Genomic DNA, 27143 nt, shown 5'->3' with positions numbered 1-27143 from the left:
CAATGGGATGACCTATTGATGGTTTTGTTGCATTTATATTCTATAAGACCCTTCTGGCTTTTTCTATTCAGCGTGCCTGAGGCCAAACTGTGGGACTCAAGAGGTAGACCCAGGACTTTGGACCAGAAGGTCCACAATTTGGGTTCCTGTGACTGGTTAAAATGATTTAGTAGCGAGAGACAGGAAGAATGATCTCAACCTTCACCCTGAGCTAGTCAGAAAAAAAATTTGGACAGCAGAGATGAAGAACCTGACCTGGCACACAGCACCTTTGCTATGTTCCTGGATGTTCTCCATGGCTTAAAACTCGAAAACAAATCCGCACGCTTGGCGCAGGCAGTTGGTGTACCTCGTTCCATTTTGATTCTGTCCAGGATATTGCTTTTTTCGGCCAAATCTGCCTTTAAAGCCGCCTCAAGCTGACCAATCTGCAGCTTCAGCTGCTGCTCCTTCAGCTTCCACTGCTGGTCGTGGGTCACTCCGAAGGCACTGAGAAATTGAACATGACAAAAAAAAAAGACACACGCAGGTAAACCACTCTTTTGCCCTCCCAAGTGTGCCACGTGGCACATGGAGGTCCTCTCTGAAATAGTCTCCAACCTAAAAAAGATGAAAGATGGGAGTCAGGGCAGAGAAAGGACCAAGATCGTCATGGCAAGCCATTAAAGAATATTTGTAGCTCAGGGTTAAAATGAGGGATCCTTTGTGCTCTCTGAACTTGGTTGTTTTCTTGCAGACGTTTTATATATACGTGTATGTGTATATGTATGTATGTATATATATTTATGTTTGTATGTGTTATGTTTGTATATGTGTATGTGTGTGTATATATGTATGTATGTATGTGTGTGTATGTGTGTATCTATATGTATATATATGTATATATATATATATATATATATATATATATATATATATATATGCAAATTATTCAAATTGCTAATAAAGAATTTGGGAGGCTAAGATGATCATTTCGAACTCATTTATGTTCTCATCAGTTAGTCATACCCTTTATCTGAGATTCGAACCCGGGCTGATTGTATATCAGGCAGTGTTTTAACCTCCTGAGCCACGGGGTTCTTTCTCTCTTATATTAGCTGGAAGGCAAGGCAAATGTATGTTTAAGTATTTGTCAAGGCTTTTTGAATGGACCTTGCTAATTAACTCTTTCATTCCTGTTTTGGCCCTGAGCCGGGCCAAAACAGGAATGAAAGAGTTAATTAGCAAGGTCCATTCAAAAAGCCTTGACAAATACTTAATAATATATATATATATATATATATATATATATATATATATATATATATATATATATATATATATATATATATATATATATATATATATATATATATATATATATATATATATATATATATATATATATATATATATATATATATATATACATATACATATACATATATATATACATATATATATATATATATATATATATATATATATATATATATATATATATATATACGGTATATATATATATACGGTATATATATATATATATCTATATATATATATATATATACGGTATATATATATATATATGGTATATATATATATATATATATATATATATATATATATATATATATATATATATATATATATATATATATATATATATATATATATATACATACACACACATACATACATACATGTACACACACACACACACACACACACACACAAACATATATATATATTTTCCGGACAGACCAGTCTAGTACATCTTGGTTTTAACTGCTATATTGCAGTTCTACTATTATAATCACTTTTGCCTTGTAGCCCCAGCCTAGGAGCGTTAAGCAGGCTCAAGTCGCAACTGCAATCCACTACAAATTTGAATTTCTTTTTGCTGACAAAGAGGTTAAAAGATTTTAAATGGGAGACTTGAAATAGCTATTCTAGCCTCCCATTTAAAATCTTTAACCTCTTTTGTGAGCAAAAAGAAATTCGAATATACATATGTATATGTATATGTATATGTATATGTATATGTATATGTATATATATATATATATTTCATCTGCAACTGGAGGCTTCAACAATCAGGTGTTTCCTCATTAAGCCTCTGCAGATTGACTGTAATTGCTTCAATTTTCTGTTCGGCACCAGAAAATGAATTCAGCACCCTATCTCATTTCATGTTCCGTGGGTTTAGCTTCCTAATTTTTTATTTATGTGATATTAAGCGCTGCTGACAGAACTTACACAGACTATTACCTCGAAGCAACTTTATAGAAATATCAAGGGCAGCCACCAGTGCCAGCCCAAGGCTTTTTGGCACCCGAAAAGTCAAAACGCCACCGCTCCGCTTGGCTCGGTGTCACAGTCCGCATTTTTCAGGAAATTGAGATGTTGCAGGGTAAGGGCTGCAGGCAGGAAAGGGGCATCCAACACCCCCTCCCACTTCCACTGGCTGCCTGAAATGGATGGTTCCTCATCAGAGCGTGGAAGGGCAACATTATCTGTACAAGGGGGTAGAGCTTTCGGAGGGAGGGAGGGAAGGAGGTGGGGGAGTAAAGGATTTATTGCTCCAGGTCCCACAAAGGAAGAACAGTTCACAAAAGCCGGTTTTTTTCAAGACTATAAGGCTCACTTAGGATACTGCATCCAGTGTTGGTCGCCACGATAGAAAAAGAGATTGAAAAAGAGTACAGAGACGAAGAACAAAGACGATTAGGGGGCTGGAGGCTAAAACGTATGAAGAACGGTTGCAGGAGTTGGGTATGTCTAGTTTAATGAAAAGAAGGACTTGGGGTGACATGACAGCAGTCTTCCAATATCTAAAGGGCTGCCACGAGGAAGTGGGGGTGTCAAAATATTCTCCAAAGTGCCTGTAAAGCAGAACAAGAAGGAACAGATGGAAAATAATCAAGGAGAGAATCAGCCTAGAACGAAGGAGAAATTTCTTGAAAGTTAGAACAATTAATCAGTGGAATGACTTGCCTTTAGAAGTGGTGAGTGCTCCCTCATTGGAGGTTTTTAAGAAGAGATTGGGCAACCATTTGTCTGAAATGGTGTAGGGTTTCCTGCCTGAGCAGGGGGCTGGACTAGCTTAGAAGATCTCCAAGGTCCCTTACAACTCTGTTATTCTGATCATCCTTTCCATCGGAATTCAACCAGCTAAATCATGAATCTAAGAGTCATCCTTGATATATAAAAAGGGAACGACAATCTCAATGGATACTGAGAAGCATTTGTGGTTAAATGAATATTTTGTTCCTGGGCTAATATGGTCATCCAACACAACTGACTCACAAAGTAGTTAAGTACATTCTAACCTAGTATGTTTAGCCCAGGACTTTGGACCAACCAAGTCATGTGCTTCATATAAAGGTCAGTGTGTTGTATGAACTCAGAAGAATGGGTTATTAAACTAAGATCATCTTAACCCTAGGTTAACACTTCTTGCCAACGCCACCTCTGAATCTCCTTAAAAAAAATATTCCTGCCTTTCTTGTCAACTCCAAAGCTTGGTGATCGTTATCTCGAACTGAACACTATTGCCCAAGCTAGCTTTTGCCACTGCTCCGTCCCACCACAAAGCTTTGCCATGTTCCTGTAAATCTCCACTTAGTCTCTTTCTTTCCAGAGGCGAGAAAGGAAAGGACAGAACAGAACAAAACTACAAAAAAAAGGAAGAAAAAAGATTGATGACACACTGCCGGTTGGGCAAATGGCCGTAGATCAGGGCTCAATCTTGTAAAAGTTAAAAGACTGGTGGAGTGAAGAGCAAGGTCGGCAGTTCCTAAGGACCAGAACGAGACCCACAGGAAGTACTCCAATGCAGGAGCAGCTTAGTCACCCTAGATTGCTCCCCAAATAATATGCATGGATTCATTAGTGGGAAAGCAAAGGTGGACAAGATTCTTGAGTCCCTGTTCCAAGGCATTAGCAACGTCACCCCTTCCGCCCTGTTCAGGTCATTGAGTTCAACATTACACATCCGTGCTTCGGAGTCCGATTATTTTTCGCCAAGAACATTTTTAGAAAACACCCAAATTTAAAAGAAATTAGTCAATCAGTTATAGTTTACCTGTTATATAATTTGTCATAGTTTTCCTTTAAAAGGTCCCTCTCTTTTTCCAGATCATTAATTCTGTCTTGCAGCTGGAATGAAAAAGAATGTGACCTGGGATTCATCGCGTAAGGTGAAAGCAATAATTACTAATATTCAATAGGTTCCCTGGCTAAAAGGGCCACTGGCTTTCTCTGCCAGCGAAGGACTCACGATCCCCTGTATCACCTTTGCTGCTCTGATGTCACCGAAGGACAAGACAGACTACAATGGTACCTCCAGTCAAAAATATTAAAAATAAAGTTTCCCTGACAAAGGCGTTCTTTATTTCTTTGGGATAAACACGTTGGCAGCTTTGATTTCATTTATTAATTATATCCTACCTTTCATGTGTTTTTTTTACACATAACATGAGGCATTAAATATCCTAATACTGCTTCCTCCTACTTTCTCAACAACAACCCTCTGAGTTGAGCTGGGTTGAAGGAAAGTGATTGGCCCAAAGTCACCCAGCTGACTTTCACGCCTAAGGCGGGACTTGAACTCACCCTCTTCCGGTGATTGGTCCTAAGTCCCCCAGCTGGCTTTCACACCTAAGGTGGCACTAGAACCCGCAGCCTCCTGGCAATTAACCCAAAGTCACTCAGCCGGCTTTCATGCGTAAGGCAGGACTACAACTCACTGTCTCTTAATGACGATAATTTTATCCTCTTTATGAGTAGCAGTCCAATGAGGCTCTTCACCCATTATATAAGACTTTAGTAGTCATCGTGGGAAAGGATGAATTCTGTGTCCTGAAATGGCTGACCTCTTGGAACGAATACTAATATATTACTTCGAGGCAAAGATTTTTTCCAGAGATGTTCATGGAATGATTGCTCCATTTAGACGGCTCAGATTCATACGAATCCTATTGCAGTGCAATAATAGGAACCGTGGGTGGGAACAATCGACACAGCATGGAAAATATGCAGTGTGAACGATCGGAGGGTAAATATCATACGTCTGCCAACATGCGTCTGGCAGATCCCTGCTAATGATAAGCTAAACAAGACCAGATTGTTCAAATTATCAGATAGCCTCTAACGGATTGGTCCCTTCCACTAAACATTCTTGCTCTGCTCTGCTTGAGAACGCTGGGAAACGCCCGTGCCTCTCTTAAATACCATTAAAAAAAAAAAGGTTTTACCTCTTCTAACCTTCGTCTCGAAAATGTGGTGGCCTGCAATTCTCTCTCTAGGTGAAGGCACTTTGAACGTTCTTCTTTAAGTTGCAAATTCAGTTCTTCCCCCTTGGCTATTAGAGCATCGTGGCTTGTCTTGAGATTTTTCTGGTTCTGTTGAGAGTAAAGAGGGGAAAGAAAGAAATAGTGCTAGATAAGTCACATGGGTCCGGATTACCTACGGCAGCACCTGCTGCCGGCATCAACTTCCCTCCGTCCAGTGTGCTCCCACAGAGAGGGCCTCCTCAGGGTGCCTCCGATCAAAGAATGTCGACTGGTGGCCCCCAGGGGGAGGGCGTTCTCTGTGGGCGCGCCAGACCTGTGGAACCGCTTGCCGGTCGAGCTCCGGATGGCGCCCGACCTTCGCTCCTTCTGGCGTGATTTAAAAACTTATTTATTTGAACAATCTGGCCTGGTCTGATGGGTTTGGGGTTGGATTTAGTTTTAAACACACTTTTAGTATTGTATTATTGGGCATAATTATTTAATTCTTTTTAATCTCTTTTTTAACTTTTGTATTTACATTTTGATATTTATTGCCCTGTACACTGCCCTGAGTCCTTCGGGAGAAGGGCGGTATAAAAATTTAATAAATAAATAAATAAATAAAAAATAAATTTAGGCTCCATTCAGAATCAGGTAGTTTTGCTCAACGCTTTACACTTAAGACAAAGAGAAGATTCCACCTCCACTCGGTTTATGTTTCAGCCCTTTCTTCATCTAGCTATTTGTTTTGTTTTGTTTTGAAGCCTAAAGGCTGAATGTTTTTAAACAGCTTTACCGTTCTCGTTGTTTTATATTGTTGTTTTTATGATGCTGTAAGCCCTTCTGAGTTGCTTGACAGTCAGATGGGCAGCATTTTAATACACCGTTTCCCCCCAAAATAAGACTGGGGCTTATATTAATTTTTGCACCAACAGATGCATTAAGGCTTATTTTCCAGTTAGGGCTTATATTCTGGGAAATACAGTACTAAATGTGTCCATCTGGCTGACTATCTTAACCATGCTAGGGCTTATTTTCAGGTTAGGTCTTATTTTCGGGGAAATACGGTACTAAATGCAACCATCTGGCTGATGATTTTAACTGGGGCTTATTTTGGGGTTAGGGCTTATATTACGAGCATCTTGAAAAATCATGCTAGGGCTTATTTCCAGATGGGTCTTATTTGGGGGGGACACGGTAATTAAAAAAGGTAATGGGAGTCTCTGTGGATTTTACTCCGCTAGTCGCTGCTGACTATAGGGGACGGTGCTAATCTCCATTTCACTGAGCCAGCTCTGAAGACATTTCCACCATCACGTAGCCAGCATAACGTCACGGGGTGCTGTTACCTTCCCGTCAAAGTGGTACCTATTTATCTACTCCCATTTCAAACTGTTAGGTGGGCAGGAGCTGGGGTGAGGACAGGAGCTCACCCTGTCACGTGGCGCTCGGGACTTGAACCTGGCCTGCTGGCTTTCCAGCCGAAAAGCCCAACGTCTTAACCGCTGAGCCACCGCACCGCCCATATAAAGATAATAAATACATTTAAACAATACGTGATACCAACTGAGCATCCAGGAGATCCTCTTGCCGTGGATGTGATCTAGACATAGCAGTAAGAGTACAGAACACGAACCCTTCCTAGTACTGCTGAAGTGGGGAAGATTAAGACAAATGCAATTAAAAGATTTCCAGGTGATTACGTAGGAGATGACCGAGTCTGTGCACGAAGGATCGGCTTACCTCCTGAAGCTGAAGCAACTTTTCTTCCAATGCTGCAAACTCGCTGGTTTTCTCTATCAGCTGTTTGTGGAGCTTGATCATCTCTACGTTGTCTCGAATGCATAGCCTCCAAAGAAAGCAATTTTTATTTTTTTCCCAAAGAGAAAAAATCACGGTCAGATTTTATTACTAAAGCAAACCACTGTGTAAATTTGATCTTGAAACTGGTAGCCCTGAAAACAGTTTCTTTGTAGCTTCTTAATTTCTAACGCAGTCCAGGGGGAAAAAAACATCAGCGTGGCCAAAAGTCAATTTAATTATTTTTCTTTTAAATAAACATTGCAGATAGTTAAATCAATCCATGCTTCAGTGGAAAAGGGTTGAGGAATGCTAACTAATGCTTTATGCCATTACAGTGGGAACTGTAATAGCATTGATGTTTATAATAGGCAATTTAGTTTTGCTATCAAGCAACTTTCAAACTTTTGCTGTTGGATAATTACTTTTTACTAGAATTTCCGCCCCACCCCCTGGAACTTATTTCCTTTCTCAATTCAACTGTTTCCAAGGCCAACGATTTAATATTTTACATAGACCGGCATTCAAATAAGCTACAGATGTATTTTAACACTGACCAGCTTAGTTGAAATTCTACAGGGCTAAGATTCTGTTATATATTTCCCTTGCTGAGATTCAATAGCAAATTCATAATTTTATCTTGTGAAAAGTTATTGCCCGGCTAAATATAGATAAGATATCAGAAACATAACATTTGATCTCATTGTTATTCTTTCTGCATGGGTGCATCAGACCAAGACAACTTTTAAAGGAAACTCCTTAAAGGAGCTTAAGTGCTAATACCAAATAAAGGAAGAAGATAAACAGAAGAACAGAATCTTACATCTTGAAATACCCTCTTCCTCCCCACAATACTTATCTGCTAAAGACAGATTGGAAAAATTGTTCCACTGCTGGAACCAGAAATTAGACTACAAAGCTTATACATCTGTAAACCAGCTGAAAACTTAAACTGTCTCCCCCACCCTCTCTCTCTCTCACTCACACACACAAACATACATATATAAATTTGCCAACAAATTACATGTATGTATGTATGTGTGTATTGTAGTTTCTGAATATATTGTATTCTGGAATTACCCGGTCAACAGTCTTGATGGAAAAGTTTACAAACCAAAACTTATACCCGTTCCAATTAATTGTGTAGCAAGTTGTGGACGGCATCCCTGCCTGACTCTTAAGTGCAAAAATAAAAATAAAAAATGCAATGTTGTGTTTTTATTACAGTCGTCGAGCTTTTCACATTTCTCTGAATGTTTGACAAGTTCTCCCTTTTAGTTTTAAATAAAAAGTTTTTTAAAAAGTTGTTCGTGTCCTACAGATGTTAGCCTAACAGCCCTTAATTACCAAGATTGTCTAGCGCAGGGGTAGGCAACTTTGGCTCTTTTATGACTCGTGGACTTCAATTCCCAGAATTCCTGAGCCAGCATGGCTCAGCTTGGAAACCTCTCCCTTTCCCCTCAGCGTGGCTGGCTCAGGAATTCTGGGAGATTTTTTATTTTTTTATTTTTATTTTATTTTAATTCCATTTATATCCCGCCCTTCTCCGAAGACTCAGGGCGGCTTACAAGCTTAGCAGTAGCCTTCATTCTATGTATATGCCTGCTTATTAGGGCTTTCACACACACCCCCAAGCGGCATTATTACAAAGTCAGCTTAATTGCCCCCAACAATCTGGGTCCTCATTTTACCTACCTCGGAAGGATGGAAGGCTGAGTCAACCTTGAGCCTGGTGGGACTCGAACCTACACTAATTGCAGGCAGCAGGTGTTACTTAAGGAGGCATTAGCCCACTGCTCCACCAAGGCTCTTTTAAGTTGAAGTCCACGAGTCATAAAAGAGCCAAGGTTGCCTACCCCTGGTCTAGAGATATCTCATGGACATGTGTGTGTTGGTGTGTGTCTGTTGGCCACGTCCACATAAGACAGGAAAATATTGTAGTTTCAAGCCACAAGAGAAAATGGCAGCAGGCCCTCCAATTTGATCTGATGGATCTTTCTGTTTTATCCTACCGTTGGCCTGTGGCTTGCTGCTCTTTCAGTTGGAGGAGAGTGGCTTTAAACTCGTCTTCTTTTTTCTTTTTTTCACTCCTCAGCATTTCGATCGCAAGGACCAACTCTTGATTCCGTCCCCGGAGTGATTCAAGCTCATTCTCTCTTCAATTCAACCGAGCCAGTTTTCCCAATGAAAAAGCAGAAAATGTCAACTTAAAAGACGGAATACAGAAAGAAAACTGCAGGCTTAGGTGGGAGGGGGAAATGCACGCTGATCAGTGCTATGCTAAAGAGGTTGTTGGAAGAAGCTTACAATTTAAAAAAACACGGCTAACGGCTTTGCTAATTCACTCAGCTATTTAGTTAAAATAATACTTGAAGAAACAATACGTTCCCTCAGAAAGTATTGCTGATATTTTTTCTTGATCAACGTGTCAACATTCTTTTCTAAAACTGCCATCACTAGAAACCAACCCCCCCCCCACCCTGAAATATATAAATCGTGTCACTCACATTCAATGGGGGTCGATACGGCGTTATATTTAGAAAAGACATTTAAACTCTCTTCTGTTGTGAATTACAACTGTAACTGTTGATCGCTGCCATCAACAGCAATTAGTTGCTATTCGCTATTTATTTATTTATTTACTTATTTATTTAAGTCTGATCACCAGTTCTCCAAAAAAGGCAAAGGTAATTTGGGGAGATACAGAGGTTGAGATAGGCAGAGGTGTAAAGAATAACCTCGTTAGTTTTGACTTTGGGAAATGGGTGCTTTGTACCAACCACACCCAACAAGGCAGGCATTTTACGAACGGCCAAACCAAGCTTAACCAGCATTTTTTTTTGGGGGGGGGGAGGGAAATACCCACCAATAGCTTCAAAAACTCCCAAAGTGTCCCCTGAACGGCCAAGAGTTAGAGGGCCTTGGGAAATTCGATGTCAACCTTTTATAGGAGAACTTAACAAAACTGAACAGGACTTGCCCGATCTCTCTCTCTCTCTCTTTTTTTTTTTACTTTTCTTAAGAAGCTTAACAGGTTGATAGGAGGAGGAGGAGAATTCCAGAAAAAGCCGTACAAGTTTTTTATCTCTGCTCTTGCTTCTTCAAGTAAACTGTGTCCATACTTGGGAGGCAATTCTTCTGCGTTCTGCAACCTCATCCCTGATAGGAAAAGTACGGTGGAGGGAAAGAAACAAAGATTGTTGATTGGGAAGTCAATCCAAGAGGACAAAAATAATGGATTCATCACCATCACCGTGATCAAGCCTTTACGTATTTATTAAGTCAGACGCTTGGACAGGAACTCAAGACCCCTGAGGACCTCCTTCATCCTCTTCAACTTGGCAGCACGATTCTTCCCTCATCTAAACCATAAAAGATGGCTGATGCTGAGGGGCAAATCTCTACACCACTCTACAGGAGATAGGAAACCTTGACCACAGAGGATGAAGTCTTAAAAATGAAGAAGATTGATCTTGATTCAGAGATCTAGGATCTATTCTGTAGGTCCATGAGTTTGGAGCCGAAAATCAAGCTCACTACAGCAAATGCCAAACGCCTGAGGCCTAGAAGAAATTTAAGAAATACAGAGAGTCCTCGACTTACAACTGTTCATTCAGTGACCCATTCGAAGTTACAACGGCACCGAAAAAAATGACTTATGACCGTTTTTCACCCTTATGACTGTTGCATCATCCCCATGGTCAGGGGTGGGAAACCTGGGCTCTTTTGTGACTTGTGGACTTCAACTCCCAGAATTCCTGAGCCAGCATGGGGGAAACTTTGGCCCCTTGATGACTCGTGGACTTCAACTCCCAGAATTCCTGAGCCAGCATGGGGGAAACTTTGGCCCCTTCATGACTCGTGGACTTCAACTCCCAGAATTCCTGAGCTAGAATGGCTCAGTATGGAAACCTCTCCCTTTCCCCTCAGCATGGCTGGCTCAGGAATTCTGGGAGTTAAAGTCCACAAGTCATAAAAGAGCCAAGGTTCCCCACCCCTGACCACGAGATCAAAATTCAGACACTCGGCCACTGATTCATATTTATGACGGTGGCAATGTCTTGGGGTCCTGTGATTCCCCTTTTCCAACCTTCTGAGGAGCAAAGTCAATGGGGAAGCCGGATTCACTCAACAATCCTGTTACTAACTTAACAACTGCAGTGACTCACTTAACAGATGTGGCAAGGAAGGTCGCAAAATAGGGTGAACCTCACTTAAACGACGTCTCACTTAAGGCTAGAAATTTAGGGTTTGATTGTGGTCGTAAGCCTAGGACTAGCTGTAGACGATTGCCTTTCAAAAGAGGACAAGAAATCCCTAAGGCTTCCCTGAAATGATAAAAAAAGGAGAGAATTCAATTCACAGAATTAAATTAACTGTCATCCTTCTGATTTATATCGACTTTGCTGAGGTCCTTACGTTTGACCTCAAGGACAAATGTCCCAATTGTCCAAAAGCCTGACCTTCTAAATCAGAACAGAGCTGGAAGGGACCTTGGAGGCCTTCTAGTCCAGCCCCCCGCTCAAGCAGGAGATCCTATGCCATTTCAGACAAATGACTGTCTAGCCCAGGGGTAGGCAACCTCGGCTCTTTTATGACTCATGGACTTCAACTCCCAGAATTCCTGAGTCAGCAGGAATTCTGGGAGTTTAAGTGCATGAGTCATAAAAGAGCCGAGGTTGCCTACCCCTGGCCTAGCTTCTTCTTAAAAACCTCCAGGGATGGAGCGCCCATGATTGTTGGAGGCAACTTCTGTTCCACTGGTTGATTGTCCTCACTGTTAGGAACTTTCTCCTTAATTGCAGGTGGCTTCTCTCCTTGATTAGTTTCCATCCATGAAACTATTTCTTGGGCATCTAAGACCTGGGTTTAACCTCTCCCCTGCCTGAAACAAAGAGAGTTAAAGGCTCCATCCAATACCTTTCGTGGTGGCCTCGTGGACCCTCACACCTTCAGCCGCCTTCTTGAGTCCTGTGTTAACCCGAGCCTGGACATAATTGTAGGGCGCGTGTCTGTGGCCTTGAAGCTGAAGTTGCTGTTTGGTAGAAATCAGCCTGTTGCGTATCATTTCGTTCTGCTTTTCTAAATCCCGGACCTTCTCCTGAAGTTGTTCGATCACTTCCTCCATCTCCACGTCTTGACCCAGCCGCCTGGGGACGCCACCGATCTGCTCCGCTTTCTTCTTGTCATTAACGAGCCGGATTAACTTAGTGGCCATTCTGAGGAGACATCAGATGGATCCAATGGGGGTGGGGTGGGGGGGGGGAAGGGAAGGAAGGAAGGGAGGGAGGGAGGGAGGGAGGAAAAAAAAACACATCAGCACCATAAGCACTTTGTTGAAAGGAACATAATCACTGTGAAGACTTCGGCGGGTCGAACCTGAGTAATAAATTTCAGGTTTCGATATAACTACCCACAGCCTGCCAAGGGGCCTTTTGAAGATAATTGAAACCACCGGGCAGCAATCTGCTTTATAGTACTGACAAATAATAGTTTCCTAAGGCTTATCATTGAAAGTTTAGTCAAGTGGGAAGGGACGCATATTTGCTCCATATGCTGCTCAAATTTGGAACGGATGACCTTCCTAAGAAACTCTGGTAAGTGTCGTTAAAGATTCGGGATGTGGTGAGGCCAGGCACAAAGGCTACAAGTTCCATATGATGTTACAACTCCCCGATATATGCTCGCAATATGTAAGGCATTCCGCTGGTGTCTTTTGCTTCCATGCAAGAACAGGGGAACAAAAAAAACAACACACCATGCAGCAAAAATATAAAAAAGTAGGAGTAGGTGGACGAGGCCAGCTTTTAATCATCCCCAGCGCCTGGCTGCGTCTGATATTTAGCAAATAAGGCTAACGCACTTAGGAGAGGCTTCACAGCTCGTGGCTGGATAATAATTGGATGCAGGAAGGAATGGTTTTCATCTCGTTTTAAAAGGGTTAAAAAATAATAATAATAATAAAAAATTCTTTGCTTTTGGCATCTCCAGAGTTGTACCTTTGATTCCTCGGAGTTTTGATAAACAGAGGGAAGCTAGAACAAAAGACCAGGCCGTGTGTGCAGGGGTGATGTAATGCCCCAAGCCAGAAGACACTCGCCCCAGTGAAGGATTGGGTCAGGGAGAAGGACTTGGCAGGCTAAGAAAGAAAGGGTGGCTTTGATGGAGGAGGAAGAGGAGGAGGAGGAGGAGGGAAGTTCCAAACTTTACAAAATTGGTCGCGCATCTCTAACGGCTGCATCTACTTTATGGGAAGACATTTTAATTTCTTTTTCCTTTGTGGGAATCCAGACCGGGAGTCTGAAAACAGAGAGACACTTCATCTATTTGAGGATTTCTCCCTCCCCTTTTTTTAAAAAAAAAGTAAACTCCTACTTTTTTCCCCCCTTTAATGAAACAGAACAAAAAACATGTGCGTGAGACTCCGTTGTTAAGCCCTTGGGGAGGGAAGACACAGAAGGGACTTGCCGTAGCGAAGACAGACGGTTAAAGTCTCACGAAGCCGAGTTAAGATCTTTACAACAATTTAAGAATTTGGTTTTGTTTTTTGTTTTTTTTTTAAAAAAAGAGTTAAAGAGTTAAAAGGTCTCCGGCTTAATTACTATGTATTATCCCACGATAGGACACACTCTTTAAGTACAGGTGGTCCTTGACTTAACAACGGTTCGTTTAGGGACCATTCAAAGTGACAGTGGCACTGAAAAAAGTGACCTGTGACTGTTTTTCACACTTATGACCAATGGTGACGTGATCAAAATTCGGATGATTGGCAATGGACTCGCATTTATGACGGTTGCGGTGTCGTGCAATCACGGGATCCCCCCTTTTGCGACCTTCTGACAAGCAAAGTCAATGGGGAAAGCCAGATTCACTTAACAACCGTGTTACTAACTTAACAAGTGCAGTGATTCGCTTAACAACTGTGGCAAAATGGGGCAAAACTCACTTAACAACCGTCTCACTTAGCCCCACACATTTTGGGCTCACTTTTGGTCACATGTTGAGGACAACCTGGGTTTCACTTTACAAGCCACATTTTAAGGAGTCAATCAGGAAACCGGACCTTTTAATCTTATCCTCTTGCTTACGGGCATGTTGTTTCAGCAAAATGTTCTCCTCGTGTAAGCGAAGGTATCGATCTTCAAGCTCCTCTCGGCCAATTCGTGACACAGTTTGGCGAGCCTTAACATTTTGGGCAGTCGATGGTTCTGCAAAAGGGAGGAGGAGGAGGAGGAGGAGGAGGAGGAGGAGGAGGAGGAGGAGGAGGAGGAGGAGGAGGAGGAGGAGGAGGAATAATCAAGGATTTTTTTCGTTTTTGTTTTTTAAGGGCTACTATAAATTTTGCTGATGACAGATTTGAGGGCAGGAAAGTTTTGTGAACTCCTCTGCAATGACTTTAGAAAAGGCTGAGCTACGGGATGAAACGGATCCTTTTAAAGCTCAGGACTTTATGAGGTACCAGTTCAGATTCCAGCTCAGAGTAGAAGTTAGAGAGAGGAAAGAAGAGAGAAAGAAAGAGAGAGAGAGAGAGAGAGAGAGAGAGAGAGAGAGAGAGAGACAGAGACAGAGACAGAAAGAGAGAAAGAAAGAAAGAAAGAAAGAAAGAAAGAAAGAAAGAAAGAAAGAAAGAAAGAAAGAAAGAAAGAAAGAGAAAGAAAAGGTCAGAGAAAAGAGGCCTGAGTCTGGGGCAAGAAAATAAGATGAGTAAATTATGAGCCCCACCCTGATTCACGTGAAGATAGAGATGATGTGCAAATTTCTGCTACTATAGCTTTGCAATAGTGTAAAAGTAGTATTGATGTACATGCCTTATTTCCCTAGCCTGATCTACCTTAAAGGGCTGACATTCAAAACCCCAAACTGCTAACCTCAGGGATCCGTACATCTCTTTAACCCTCTAAAGGCAAAGGTAAAGGATTCCCCCGTCCAGTTGTGTTTGACTATAGGGGGCACTGCTCATCTCGGTTTCTTAGCTGAGGGAGCCAGTGTTGTCCGAAGACACTTCCGTGGTCATGTGGCCAGCATGATTACATCCTGAGGACACAGAACGCTCTGACTTCCCAACCAAAGTGATACCTATTTATCTACTTGCATTTGCATGCTTTCAAACTGCTAGGTGGGCAGGAGCTGGAGCAAAGGACGGGAGCTCACCCCATCGTGTGGCACTTGGGTCTTGAAAAGCTCAGCGTCTTTAACCCCTGAACCATCGTGTCCCCCGTAACCCTCTGGGAGGACATAATCAGTATGGCTGTAGTCAAACTGGAAGGAAGCTACAGCTCGCTTCATACCAAACAAAATAAATGACATTGTTATGCACCCTCTGAGATAATTTAGCAGAAAAAAAACCTTCCTACAATATAAAGGCATGAAGGACTTAGTTCATGGGTAGGCAACCTAGGCAACCTCTGGGAGTTGAAGTCCATGAGTCATAAAAGAGCCGAGGTTGCCTACCCCTGACTTAGTTAATCCGATTTCTAATAATGGCAACAAACCTGAATGTCCTGCGAGGTTTAGACCTACGTCTCTCACGGGAAGTTCTTCCGACGTTTCATCAGCTGTGCCCGACATAGCTGAGGTCGAAACGGCACTGCACTGCTAATTTCCTCCCCTGTTGATAAAACAAACGACGCACAGAACAGAGCAAATGACATTAAATTACTAAAGGAGAATATTTATAGCTGGGACTGAAATGAGGGGTCCTTGATCTCCAGGCCTTTTCGGAAGATGCAGATCTCACCTTCCAGAGAGTGGGAGCCACGGCAGAAAAGGCTCTTCTCCGGGACCCTGCCAGCCAGAATTCTTTGACTGACAGGGTCCACCACATCCCTTTTCTGCCAGCATGGTTGGGACGGGCTGATCCCATTGAAGTGAGATGGTTCCCCAGATAATTTGGACCACGAAGGACTTTTTAAAGATGGTAACCCAACACATCGAACTGGACCCAGAAGCAAAGTGGCAAGCAGGGCAGTTCGCCAACAGCTGTGTCTACACAGCTGCATTCTACACCAGCTGTAGCTTCCAAATACTCTCCAAGGGCAGCCCCAGGTAGAGCATGTGACAGTAGTCCAAGTGTGAGATAACCACGGCTCGGGTGCCCGAGAGCAGGGAGAGTGCAACTGATGCACAACGTGAAGAAATGGTACAGGGTTGGACTAGAAGACCTCTAGGGTCCCTTCCAACTCTATATTATTATTATTATTATTATTATTATTATTATTAATTATTCATCGCACAGTCAGCCAGATGTTCAGACTGCATTTGGCATTTTTGTCTATCTATCAAGTCCTTACCAAGGACCTGGGATAGACAGATGTTTTGGTGGTGTTGTTACTATTAGTATTATTACTATTATTAAAGAAGTTGTGCCAAGAGCCTTCTAGCCACGACTGCCACCTGTCCTAAAATGGGGCAAAGCTCACTTCACCAGTGTCTCTTTTAGCGGCAGAAATGTCGGGCTCAATTGTGTCACAATTCGAGGACAGCCTGCCGGTGTGTATTTGTGAATCCGTAGCCTGCAGCACTTCATACCCACCCACAGTCTCAGAGGTTACTCCCTTCTTTTTAAGAACCCCAAATCTTTCAGAACAATGCATCGAGCGTCCCCAGAAAGCCAAAAATCAATCAATCAATCCAATGCAATCCATCAATCAATGCAGAATCACCTACAGATGCTGCATCCGATCTCTTTCCTCCGGGCCGGCCTGCATCTCCTCCTCCGCCAGCCTCCTCCGCAGAGCCCCCGCCCGGCTCACAGCCGCCTTCCTCTTCTTCCTTCTCTTCCTCCTCCTCCTCCTCCTCCTCCTCCTCCTCTTCTTCCTCGCTGCGTCGCCTTTCCCCGTTAGCAACCGTCTCCGTTGCTACCTCCAACGTCACTTCCGCCCGAGGAAGCCCTTCCACAGGGAGCCGTTTTCCTCCCCCCCCCGCCTTCCCCACCGCGTTGCCTTCTGGGAGTTGTATTTCTCTCCCGCGGAACCTTCGCTTTGCCGCCGTGGCAAGCAAACTACGCTTTCCTCCCGCGTTTCCGGGAACTTCCTTGCCGGCGGAAGACGCCGCGGGGCAGCTCGGGAGTTGTGGTTCCGAACTGCTCAGAGGCTGATGCGGCGGGTGTTTCTGGACGGTTTCAGGGCGGGAGGCGGGTCGGGCTCCTTCGCACGTGGGGAAAAGCAGCAGGAACTCGTCCCCGAAGGGCATGAGGAGGACTCGGGCGGAGGAAAGAGAGAAGGAGGCGAAGGTAAAGCTTGGCCAAAAAAAAGAGAAAAGCAGCCCCAGCAAAGTCGTGCATGCTCGGCAGGTGCGCCGGTCCCGCCAAAGCCGAACTGGTGGGCTCGCAAACCCACTTTGCAAATTCAGCGTGCAAATCTCGGCTTTGGATGGGAGAGGAGAGACTTGGGACCGTGCAAGCCTCGGATGCAAGAGCTTAAAGCAGGGCTCCGCAAACTGGGCAACTGGTGGACTTCCAACTCCCAGAATCCCCCAACTAGTACAGGCAGTCCTCGGTTTACGACCACAGTGGAGCCCAACCTTTCTGTTGCTTAAAGGGAGACATGGGCGAAGTGAGCGTTGCCCCCATGTTACGGCCTTTCTTCCTAAGGCTGTTAAAGTGAATCCTCGGCCTTTGAATGTATTTTCTTCTCCAGCCAATTTGGGGAAGGTTGCAATTAATATGTTTTGATTGCTATATTTTTATTTATTATCATAAAAATATTCCCCTTCATTGGTACCACACAAGGTTGCAATTTGTTCCTCCAGCAAGATTGGTAACTTTGTCATCCCTTATATGTTTACTAACATAAACTGCAACAAGTAAGACTAGTTTGATGTTGTCATTATTAGATTGTGTTTGCTTTGGTCAACTTTGTTTCCTTTCGGATTCCTTCCGAATTAAGATTCACTGGGATAATCTAGTTTTTTTTTGCAGCGAGAGTTTCTGAGAGCTCCTACTTTAGAGGAAGTAATCAGTTGGATATTGATTACAAGGTTGATTCATCAAGCTAACCCCCATGAAGTTGTGTCAGTGCAAGAGTCGGTTTTAACAAGTCATAAATGGATGGCTTGGTATATGGAGTGAACTTTGCCAGCCTCCAATTGTTCAAATGTTTAAGCACATCAAACTCAAATCAGGTGCTACAACCATGTGAGTTAAAGAGCATACAGGAGAGAGGAATTTACGTTCTATTAGATGGCGTGGAGCCCTCAAATATTTGCATGGTCAACGATGAAGCTTCTAGAATAGTGTTTCCCAGCTTTGGCCAATTGAAGATAAGCAGAGTCCTAATTCCCAGAAGGCTCAGAAATAGCTGTGGAATTTTTGAAGTTGAAGTCTATATACCTGGAAATTGCCACGTTTGGGAAACACTGTTCTAGAAGTTCAACAATAGGGCTTCAGGTTTCATGTCTCTGGACCAGGACCTAGCCTTTCCAGTGGCTTCCAGATTCTTCTCTGTAGAATATGGATAGTCAACTTGTTTTTACAAATTTAGACAATATCAGAACCATGTTATGCCATGGCTGAGGAACATAATCTACCCCAGAAATGAGGTGCTCCCTTGCTGGATTTCATGACGATGTGGTAAAGGCTTTGGAGTACTACTGGACTTTCTTGTTTTTCTTTGAAGACGTTTCGCTTCTCATCCAAGAAGCTTCTTCAGCTCTGACTGGATGGTGCGGGATGGAAGGAACCCACCATCCAGTCAGAGCCGAAGAAGCTTCTTGCATGAGAAGCGAAACGTCTTCAAAGAAAAACAATAAAGTCCAGTTGCCTCCTGAAAAAGCACCTTTGGGACAACCGTGACCTGGATAACTGAGAATCTCCATAGACACTTTGAAGTACTGGAGTCAGAGTCTTGGGGTGCTCCTACTGGGACCACTTTGGCCTTGATTTTCCACATCTTCTCTAGTTCCTCCTCCACGCTCTGGTGCTTCTCCAGCTTCTCATGCTCCTTCCTGATGTAGCTGTCACTTGGCACTGCTACATCAATCGCCATGTTGTCTTCTGGTCCTTGTCTACTACCACAATGTCTGTTTGATTGCCCAGTACATGCTTGTCTGTCTGGATCTAGACGTCCCACAGGATCGTAGCCCTCATATTCTCCTAAAACTTGTGTGGAATGTCCCATCTGGACTCGGGGAAGGTATAGTCCATATGCTGTGCAGTTGTTCCTGTACTCAAGGCCAGGGACATACAAGTAGTCCTCAGCTTGCAACCACAATTGAGCCCAAAACGTCTGTGGCTAAGCGAGATAGATTTTAAGTGAACGTTGCCTCATTTTACGACCTTTCTTGCCACCGTTGATAAGTGAATCGCCGCAGCTGTTACGTTAGTAATGCCATTGTTAAATGAGTCTGGCTTCCCCATTGCTTTTGCTGGTCCAAAGGTCGCAAAAGGGGAATCGCATGAGCCTGGGACACGGCAACCGTCATAAATATGATCCGGTTGCCAAGAGTCTGAATTTTGATCACGTGTCCAGGCAGATGTTGCAACGCTTTGTAAGCATGAAAAGCCAGTCACTTTTTTCAGTGACTTACACTAACACACTAATACACAGACACTAACATACATTGTGTGTGTGTGTAAAAGTTAAAAGCGAAAATTGCTCAGAAGGGGCCAGGATGCTAAGCCGTTGTTCCCCAGCCCTATTACCGAGACAGCTTGTTGAGGAATAACGCACACCGGGTGCAATGCATCACCTATGGTTTGGAAACAATGCCGTGATTCAGAAGGGCGAGCCGATGAAAGGTAAGATGGAGAGCGTGGCAAATGCTCTCTGTTTTAAAATTCATCACGGCCGATGCTGGCTCAGATTGCCCCAGCTGTTAACGCTGGAACCATTACAATAATGGCTTTTGTAAATGAAGGAGAACTAACACATACACACCTCTTGATTACCAGAGGGGTAATTTTCTCTTCATCGGTAATGGCAGCCGAGTCTCGTATTGATCAGCCCATCAAGATACTAATCCTCTGTAAAATTACTTGTTATAACTGGAAATGTGTTAATCCAACGCGGACTCTCTCTGCTCGCTCTTGAGCGGCAGGCCGTTGTTAGGCGGTTTATTTTTCATGATTTAAACCCTCCTGTCCTCAATAACCATCGTATCTTCTTTGGCGAGGACAGGGCCGCTGGGTGGACAGGCGTTTAATCTTTGCACTTAGCCCAAGGATGTCCTTCTGGTTTTATTTTCCTTGTTTTTTTAAAATGGTCTTTTTAATTAAGGAGCCAGGTTTGTCTTGCCGAGCTGTGCCCAGGCTCAGGTTTATTAAGCAGCTAAATATAAACAGGAGGGAAACTTCTGCAGGAGCACGTTCCTGTGTGCTGTAAATATGCTTAGGATGTATCTTCCAAGTGCTTAAGCATCTGCCAATACAGGTGTCCTCGATTTACGACCACAATTGAGCCCAAATTTCTGTCGCTTAGCAAGACCGTTCTTAAGTGAATCTTCCCCACTTTATGACCCTTTTTGCCATGGTCGTTAAGTGAATCCCTGCAGTTCTTAAGTGAGTCACAGGGCTAAGCTCATCTGACTTTCCCCATTGACTTTGCTTGTCGTTAGGTCAGAAACGGGGATCACAGGACCCCGGGATAGACTGCCACCGTCGTAAATATGAGTTCAGGTGCCAAGCGGCTGAATTTTGATCACGCAACCCTGGGGATGCTTCAGCGGTCGTTAAGTGTGGAGAGCGGGCATATGTCACTTTTTTCAGTACCGTTGTAACTTCAAACCGTCGCTAAATGGGCTGCACAAGGGTGATCAGCAACCTTTGGAAGAGGTAGTAATAATAAGAATAAAGTTGGAAGGGACCTTGGAGGTCATCTAGTCCAACCCCCTGCTCAGGCAGGAAACCCTATACCATTTCAGACAAATGGCTGTCCAGTCTCTTCTTAGAAACTTCCAGTGTTGGAGCATTCACAGCTTCTAGAACAATTAACCAGTGGAACAACCTGCCTCCAGAAGCGGTGAATGCTCCAACACTGGAAGTTTTTAAGAAGAGAGTGGACAGCCATTTGTCTGAAATGGTATAGGGTTTTCTGCCTGAGCAGTGGGTTGGACTAGATGACCTCCAAGGTCCCTCCCAACTTTATTCTTATTATTACTACCTCTTCCAAAGGTTGCTGATCACCCTTGTACATTTAGTGACTGTTTTTGCTAAGGATCTTTCTTGGTTTCAAGCGCTGGTCATCTTTGGCTGAAAAGTGGGATTCTCAAGTCAGTGCAATAATATTCACAACTTTAAGAATATTGTGAGGGTCAGAGTGCAGTGGGTTTTAATAAGTTCCGTCAAAATTTGTGGTTACACGGGTACCCCTCTACTTCAATCATTCTTTTTAGGGACCGCTCAGAGTTAAAACGGCAGTGGGGGGAAAAAGTGACTTAGGATCGTTCGTCACACTTATGGCCGTTGTAGCAACCCTGTGGTCAAAATCTGGATGCTTGGCAACCGATTCCTATTCGATCCCTTTTTGCAGTCTTCTGACAAGCAAAGTCAAGGGCGAAGCCAGTTTAAGCCCAGAACTGCGTTGCAGTTCGCAACCGACGTGCTTCACTGCACAACTGTGGCAAAGGAAGGTCGTAAAACGGGGCAAAAGTCACTTAACGGCCTCTGCCTCACTTAGCCATGGAAAATCTGGGCTGAATTTCTGTCCTAAGTCGGGGACTACTCAGACGAAGTCCTAAACGCAGCCAAGAGCATCGCCTTGGGGCAAGTCGCTCTAGGCTTTTAAAGAGTCCCGTGTCTCTTTATTTGATGCTCATCTCAGCGGTTTTATAGAAGGTGATAAACTTACCTTGATGCAGCTGCTCTGGTCACCTCTGCCCTCCACTAATCAAAGAGCTTAGCTGGAGGGAAGCATTTATTTCCTGGTTTCCATGATTATTATTTTCATAGCTGTAAAACAGGGTAATGCGCGCGGGCGGGGGTGTAAAGCGGTAGTGGTGAAACGAGGTATTGATCGGCCGCATTTGGCCATTTTGTCCCCCCACCTGGTGTCGATATCGCGTCGGCCTCTGAGTACGCCGTGGTTGACCTCCCAAATAGCTCTTTATGTTCCCATTGGATTCAGATGATAAACTATGCGGAAAACTAAATGGATGATTAGGGAGTCTGCAGAACGGCATCACGGCCCCGCAGCGGGCAGAACCTCAGATGTGAGCTTTATGTGCACGGAGAAGTAAACAGAAGGAGTCCTTGGCTTAGGACTGGAACGAAGCTCAAAAATTCTGTGGCTAAGTGAGACGTTAAGTGAGCTTGGCCCCGTTTTGTGTCCTTTCTTGCCACGGTCGTTAAGCGAATCGCTGCAGCTGTTAAGCTAGTCACATGGCTGTTAAGTGAATCTGGCTTCCCCCATTGACGTTGTTTGTCCGAAGACCACGAAAGGGGGATCATGTCACCCCTGGGACACTGTGACCGTTGTAAATATGAGTCAGCTGCCCAGCATCTGGATTTTGATCCCGCCACCATGGGGATGGTGCAACGGTCGTTAAGTGTGAAAAAACGGTCATAACTCGCTTTTCCCAGTGCTTTTGTAACTGAATGGTCACTAAATGAAATATTGTAAGTCCTTGTAATTCTGTCTCTGCTGCTCACTTGAAAGTAGAGGAACGTTTTCCTTCTGTCGGCCTTTTAAATGTTGGTATTGAACTTTAGCCCAGGATTGATAGGAGGGATCGAACCAGGGTTTATCTTAACAAATCAGGTTTTCTCCGCCTCCCCATCCCCGAAGTATTTTATATGTTAATGTTATGTTCTAAAATAAATAAATAAGGCCGCCTGGCTAAATGAGCTCGCTTCATTTAAATCTAAACAATCCTGCCAGCCTTCCATGGTAACCGCCTTTAAAATAATGTACACATGTCATATGCAAAACAGGGCGAATTGGTGCAGGATTGACTTGGGGGGGGCGCGGGAAACCATCATTCTTCTTGGAAATCATGCTTGGAAACGGTTAAATATTGCTGCCGTGACAGTGTGTAATTGAAATGATTAGACTCTGGGTTTGTTTTGTTTTTTTAACAGCATGGTGCAAAATATTGTTTTTGTTTGGTAATAAAAAGACTGTCAGCTAAAATCTCTCCATGTTGAGTCCTGGTAATTTGTGTGGGGTTTTTTTTTTGGGGGGGGGGTGTCTCTCCCCCGCCTCAGAACTGGTCCATGCAAAGGAAGGGAGGAACATTCCTAAGTTTTTTGAGCTGTGCATGCAACTATATTCAGAAGCGTTCCTGAACAAAAGCTTGCTTGGGCCGAAGGATGAGAATGGCTGTAACAAAGACTGATTTCCCGGTATTATGGTATACCGATAAAAGAATATTTGTAGCTCAGGGTTGAAATGATGAGTCCTTGGCGTTCTCTGAGCTTGGTGGTTTTCTTGCAGACGTTTCATGACCCAAACTAGGTAACATCATCCAGGCTAGAAGGGAGAGCGGTTAGCAGAGAGGAGGAGGAGGAGGAGGAGGAGGAGGAGGAGGAGGAGGAGGAGGAAGACTTTCAGGTCCTTAGTGGTCTCTGAGCTTGGTGGTTTTCTTGCAGATGTTTCACGACCCAAACTAGGTAACATCATCAGGGCTGGATTGGGTAAGGGATGCAAATCCCAGAATTCCCCAGCCAGCCCGCCACATTGAAATCCACATATCTTAAAGTTCCTAAGTTTGAGGAACGTGGTTCTCACTCATATACGTGACTTGCGTCGACCTGCTTGGTTGGAGACTGTTCCTCAACCTTGCCAACCTTACGGTGTAGAACAGTGGTGGGGAGCTACGGCCCCTTCTGGACTTCAACTTCCAGAATTCTTGAGCCAGCATGGTAGTTGAAGTCCACAGGTCCGAAAAGGGCCACATAGTTCCCCACCCAGGATGTAGAGTACGAACTTCACTTTTATGGCTAAGCATGAGTTACCAGGATGAGTTTCCAGTTGCTGCTCTTTGCAAGGCTGTATAAGTTATGTGTAAATCTCAAATCTCACTCCGCTAATGATTTTACGAGAAACATCCAACCTTTGTAACAGGCCCATGAAACGTGATCTGTAGTAGCATGCCCAAGATGATAACTTGAGAGAAGCAAATGTCAGTGAAGACTTTTCTTTGCAGGACAAAATGTTGGCATGTTCTTCTAGGACTTTGCTTCTTTCTTTTGTTTTAATGTGCTAATAGCCAAATGTCTCTGCTCATTAAAATGCAGGCTAAAACACCTCAAGGGGACATGGATTTTTATCTGTGTCTTTTCTCCGAGTTTTCTCCGATCACAACATGTGTGATAAGATGATCCGCTCCCTTCTTTGATAAAAACGACCTCACCACGGTGTGATGGAATCACCGGAGGCTATCTTAACTTTTTAGTATCTCTGTGCGTTTTCTTATACATGAAAACAAAAAACAAAAAATAGAAGCCCAGAATATTTCCACTTACTATATCTTTTTTTCTTTCTTTCTTTCTTTCTTTCTTTCTTTCTTTCTTTCTTTCTTTCTTTCTTTCTTTCTTTCTTTCTTTCTTTCTTTCTTTCTTTCTTTCTTTCTTTCTTTCCATTTCTGACTGTGGATAAAATAGTAAATGCAGCATTGTGGGTGTCAAGTGGGACATCAGCAACAAAAATATGTTTTGTTGTAGGAATTCTTGCTATCGAAAGAGATCCAGTCAAGAATTTATTTCTCTTCACCCACTGGGGCAGAAGTTCAAATTTTCCATTTAACTTCCTTTTTCTCCAGTTTTGTGTGTTTCTCAAAAAATACTTGGATTTTCCTAAGTAAAGGAACGGAGGCTTCTTGTTTATTAAAGATGTGGATGTATGCAATTGAAGGGTTTTTTTTTACAAGGCCAGTTGCCAACTGCACAAATTTTGATCACGTTTCTCTGAGGATGCTACTTATGGTCATAAGTGTGCGCGCCACGCTTTTTTCAGCGCCGTTGTAACTTTTAAACAGTTGCTAAAGGAATGATTGTCAATTGAAGACTATATTTGCAAATCCAATGTTGCTGTGCAATGTTTCTTTTAAAAAATATTTTGACAAGTTGGATTTGAGGTGGGATTTCAGATCTGCTCATTGATATGGAAGTTTTCTTAATCCATTGAGGAGCCAAATCTGCCCGAAGAACTGAAGTATCTGGACAAATCTCTTTATTCAATCAAAGCTCTTCCTACCCCAATGTCAGTTGTCAATAGCAAACGTTGGGATCCACTGATGTTTGGAAAAGTCTCAAAAGAAATACCTTCCCACCAACACATCTCTGGGTAGAACTTGTAATAAAATTGCTATCGCTGTTGAACTAGATCAGGGGTCTTCAAACTTGGCCCTTTTATGACTTGTGGACTTCAACTCCCAGAATTCCTCAGCCAGCAAAGCTGGCTGAGGAATTCTGGGAGTTGAAGTCCACAAGTCATAAAAGGGCCAAGTTTGAAGACCCCTGAACTAGATGATTAAGGAATGAATTAAGGAAATAAGGAGAAACTTTCTGACAGTGAGGACAACCAGTGGAACAACTTGCCTTCAGGCATTGTGGGTGCTTCATCACTGGAGGCTTTTAAGAAGAGACTGGACAGCCAATTGTGTGAAATGGTATAGGGTCTCCTACTTGATCAAGGGGCTGGACTAGAAGACCTCCAAGGCCCCCTTCTAGCTCTATTCTTGGACATCACATCCAGCACAGCCATAAACCTTACATGTCAAGATGCCTCACCCCATATTTAGGGATTTGCTTATAGCAGAAATCCACAACATGGACACAATGCAAAAAGCAACTCGGTTGTAGCACGAGAGAAGGCCAAGTATCAAAACCCAAGGCCCTATGTCGAAGGCTGCCCAGGAATTCAATACTTGGCCTTTTCCCCCACTGTTTAAAGTCAACAGAAACTTGGCCGGCCTTGAGATGGGGAGAAACATCTGTTTGACGTTTACAAAATAGTTCTGCCTAGCCTGAGAATTGCTGGTTGACGACCTCACCAGCTTCAATCACTGCAACAAACAGACAGGGAGCAGCGCTTCCTTCTTTGCGACCTGAAACGCAGGTAGTCCTCGACTTAGGACCACAACGGAGCCCAACCTGGTTGTTAAGTGAATCTGGCTTCCCCCTTGTCTTTGCTTGTCAGAAGGTCACAAAAGGGGATCCACGTCTCACACACACACACACACACACACACACACACACACACACACACACACACACAGGGACACTGCGACCGTCATAAATATGAGTTGGTTGCCCAGCGGCTGAATTTTGATCACGGTGATCCTGGGGATGCTGCAATGGTCCTAAGTGTGAAAAATGGTCATAAATCGATTTTTCCGGTGCCGTTGTAACTTCGAAGAAACTGTCGCAAGTCGTGGACTACCTCTGGTTGTTAAGCGAGGACTCCCCGAATAGTCCTCCCTCTGAAAATGACAAATGCCAGGTGTGCAGGAAAAGGAACTGGTTTCTTTAAAAAGGAAACAGTCCAGAAATTCATTTTCCTTTTATTGGAGGCCTTTTTTCTCCCCTACGCTTTAGGTCAGTCCATGTCTGGACATGTTAACATAACCTTTTGGCAGATTGACTGACAGCTGCTGTGACTGGCACCCCAAGCTTGCCAGTGGTGCATATCACATCCATGGCTACCTGTAACAGAAAAGGTCCTGGAGACGGGAGACGCATCTTCTCGTAACTTGAAATAAACATAATGTGAGTTTCTTCTTCCCCCCCTCCCCAAAATAAATAAATAGGCGCAAACTGAGCAATATTACAATAATATGTATATCTGTGTGTGTGTGTGTGTCCCTAATAACTTTAATATATATGTGTATATACATATACATGTGTGTGTATACATTATATATATATATATATATATATATATATATATATATATATATATATATATATATATATATATATATATATATATATATATATATGTATATATATACACACACACACACACACACATACTGTCTCTCTGTGTGTGTGTATAAATATATATATATATATATATATATATATACACACATACATGTACATATACATATACATACATACATACATACATACATATACAGTATATATATATATATATATATATATATCTTTAATACAGTGGTGAAAAATGGCATGTTAGTTTCTTTCCAATATAT

General features: G+C 43.1%; 2 protein-coding genes across 8 annotated transcripts in view; one reads left to right on the top strand and one right to left on the bottom strand.

The window, feature by feature from the left end:
- RPGRIP1L (RPGRIP1 like) overlaps positions 1-16906 on the bottom strand; it is a 57088-nt gene extending 40182 nt beyond the window's left edge. For 3 of the 7 annotated variants that reach the window (XR_014027469.1, XM_081335735.1, XM_081335737.1), the window contains exons 1-10: positions 16715-16906; positions 15545-15660; positions 14116-14260; positions 11973-12271; positions 10127-10211; positions 9065-9208; positions 6996-7101; positions 5235-5381; positions 4064-4137; positions 350-489 (exon numbers count right to left, since the gene is read on the bottom strand). Coding sequence is in view for 6 of the 7 variants with exons in the window: in XM_081335735.1 (XP_081191861.1) it covers positions 350-489; positions 4064-4137; positions 5235-5381; positions 6996-7101; positions 9065-9208; positions 10127-10211; positions 11973-12271; positions 14116-14260; positions 15545-15620 (1216 nt within the window). In the remaining variant the exon portion in view is untranslated. Of the gene's footprint in view, positions 1-349; positions 490-4063; positions 4138-5234; positions 5382-6995; positions 7102-9064; positions 9209-9918; positions 9930-10028; positions 10070-10126; positions 10212-11972; positions 12272-14115; positions 14261-15544; positions 15661-16714 lie in introns of those variants that run through there. The other 4 variants (XM_081335736.1, XM_081335738.1, XM_081335740.1 and 1 more) reach the window with 4 other exon arrangements.
- A 253-nt stretch (positions 16907-17159) lies between these two features.
- Positions 17160-27143, top strand: part of FTO (FTO alpha-ketoglutarate dependent dioxygenase) — a 152927-nt gene continuing 142943 nt past the window's right edge. The window contains exon 1 of the mRNA XM_081335745.1: positions 17160-17283. Coding sequence (XP_081191871.1) covers positions 17242-17283 — 42 coding nt within the window. The 5' untranslated portion in view covers positions 17160-17241. The remainder of the gene's footprint in view (positions 17284-27143) is intronic.

The sequence above is a fragment of the Vipera berus genome (assembly GCF_964194415.1).
Source record: "Vipera berus genome assembly, chromosome: 10".
NCBI classification, from domain to species: Eukaryota; Metazoa; Chordata; class Lepidosauria; order Squamata; family Viperidae; genus Vipera; species Vipera berus.
The sequence above is the reverse complement of the archived record's forward strand: the minus strand, read 5'-3'. Positions and strand labels throughout refer to the sequence as shown.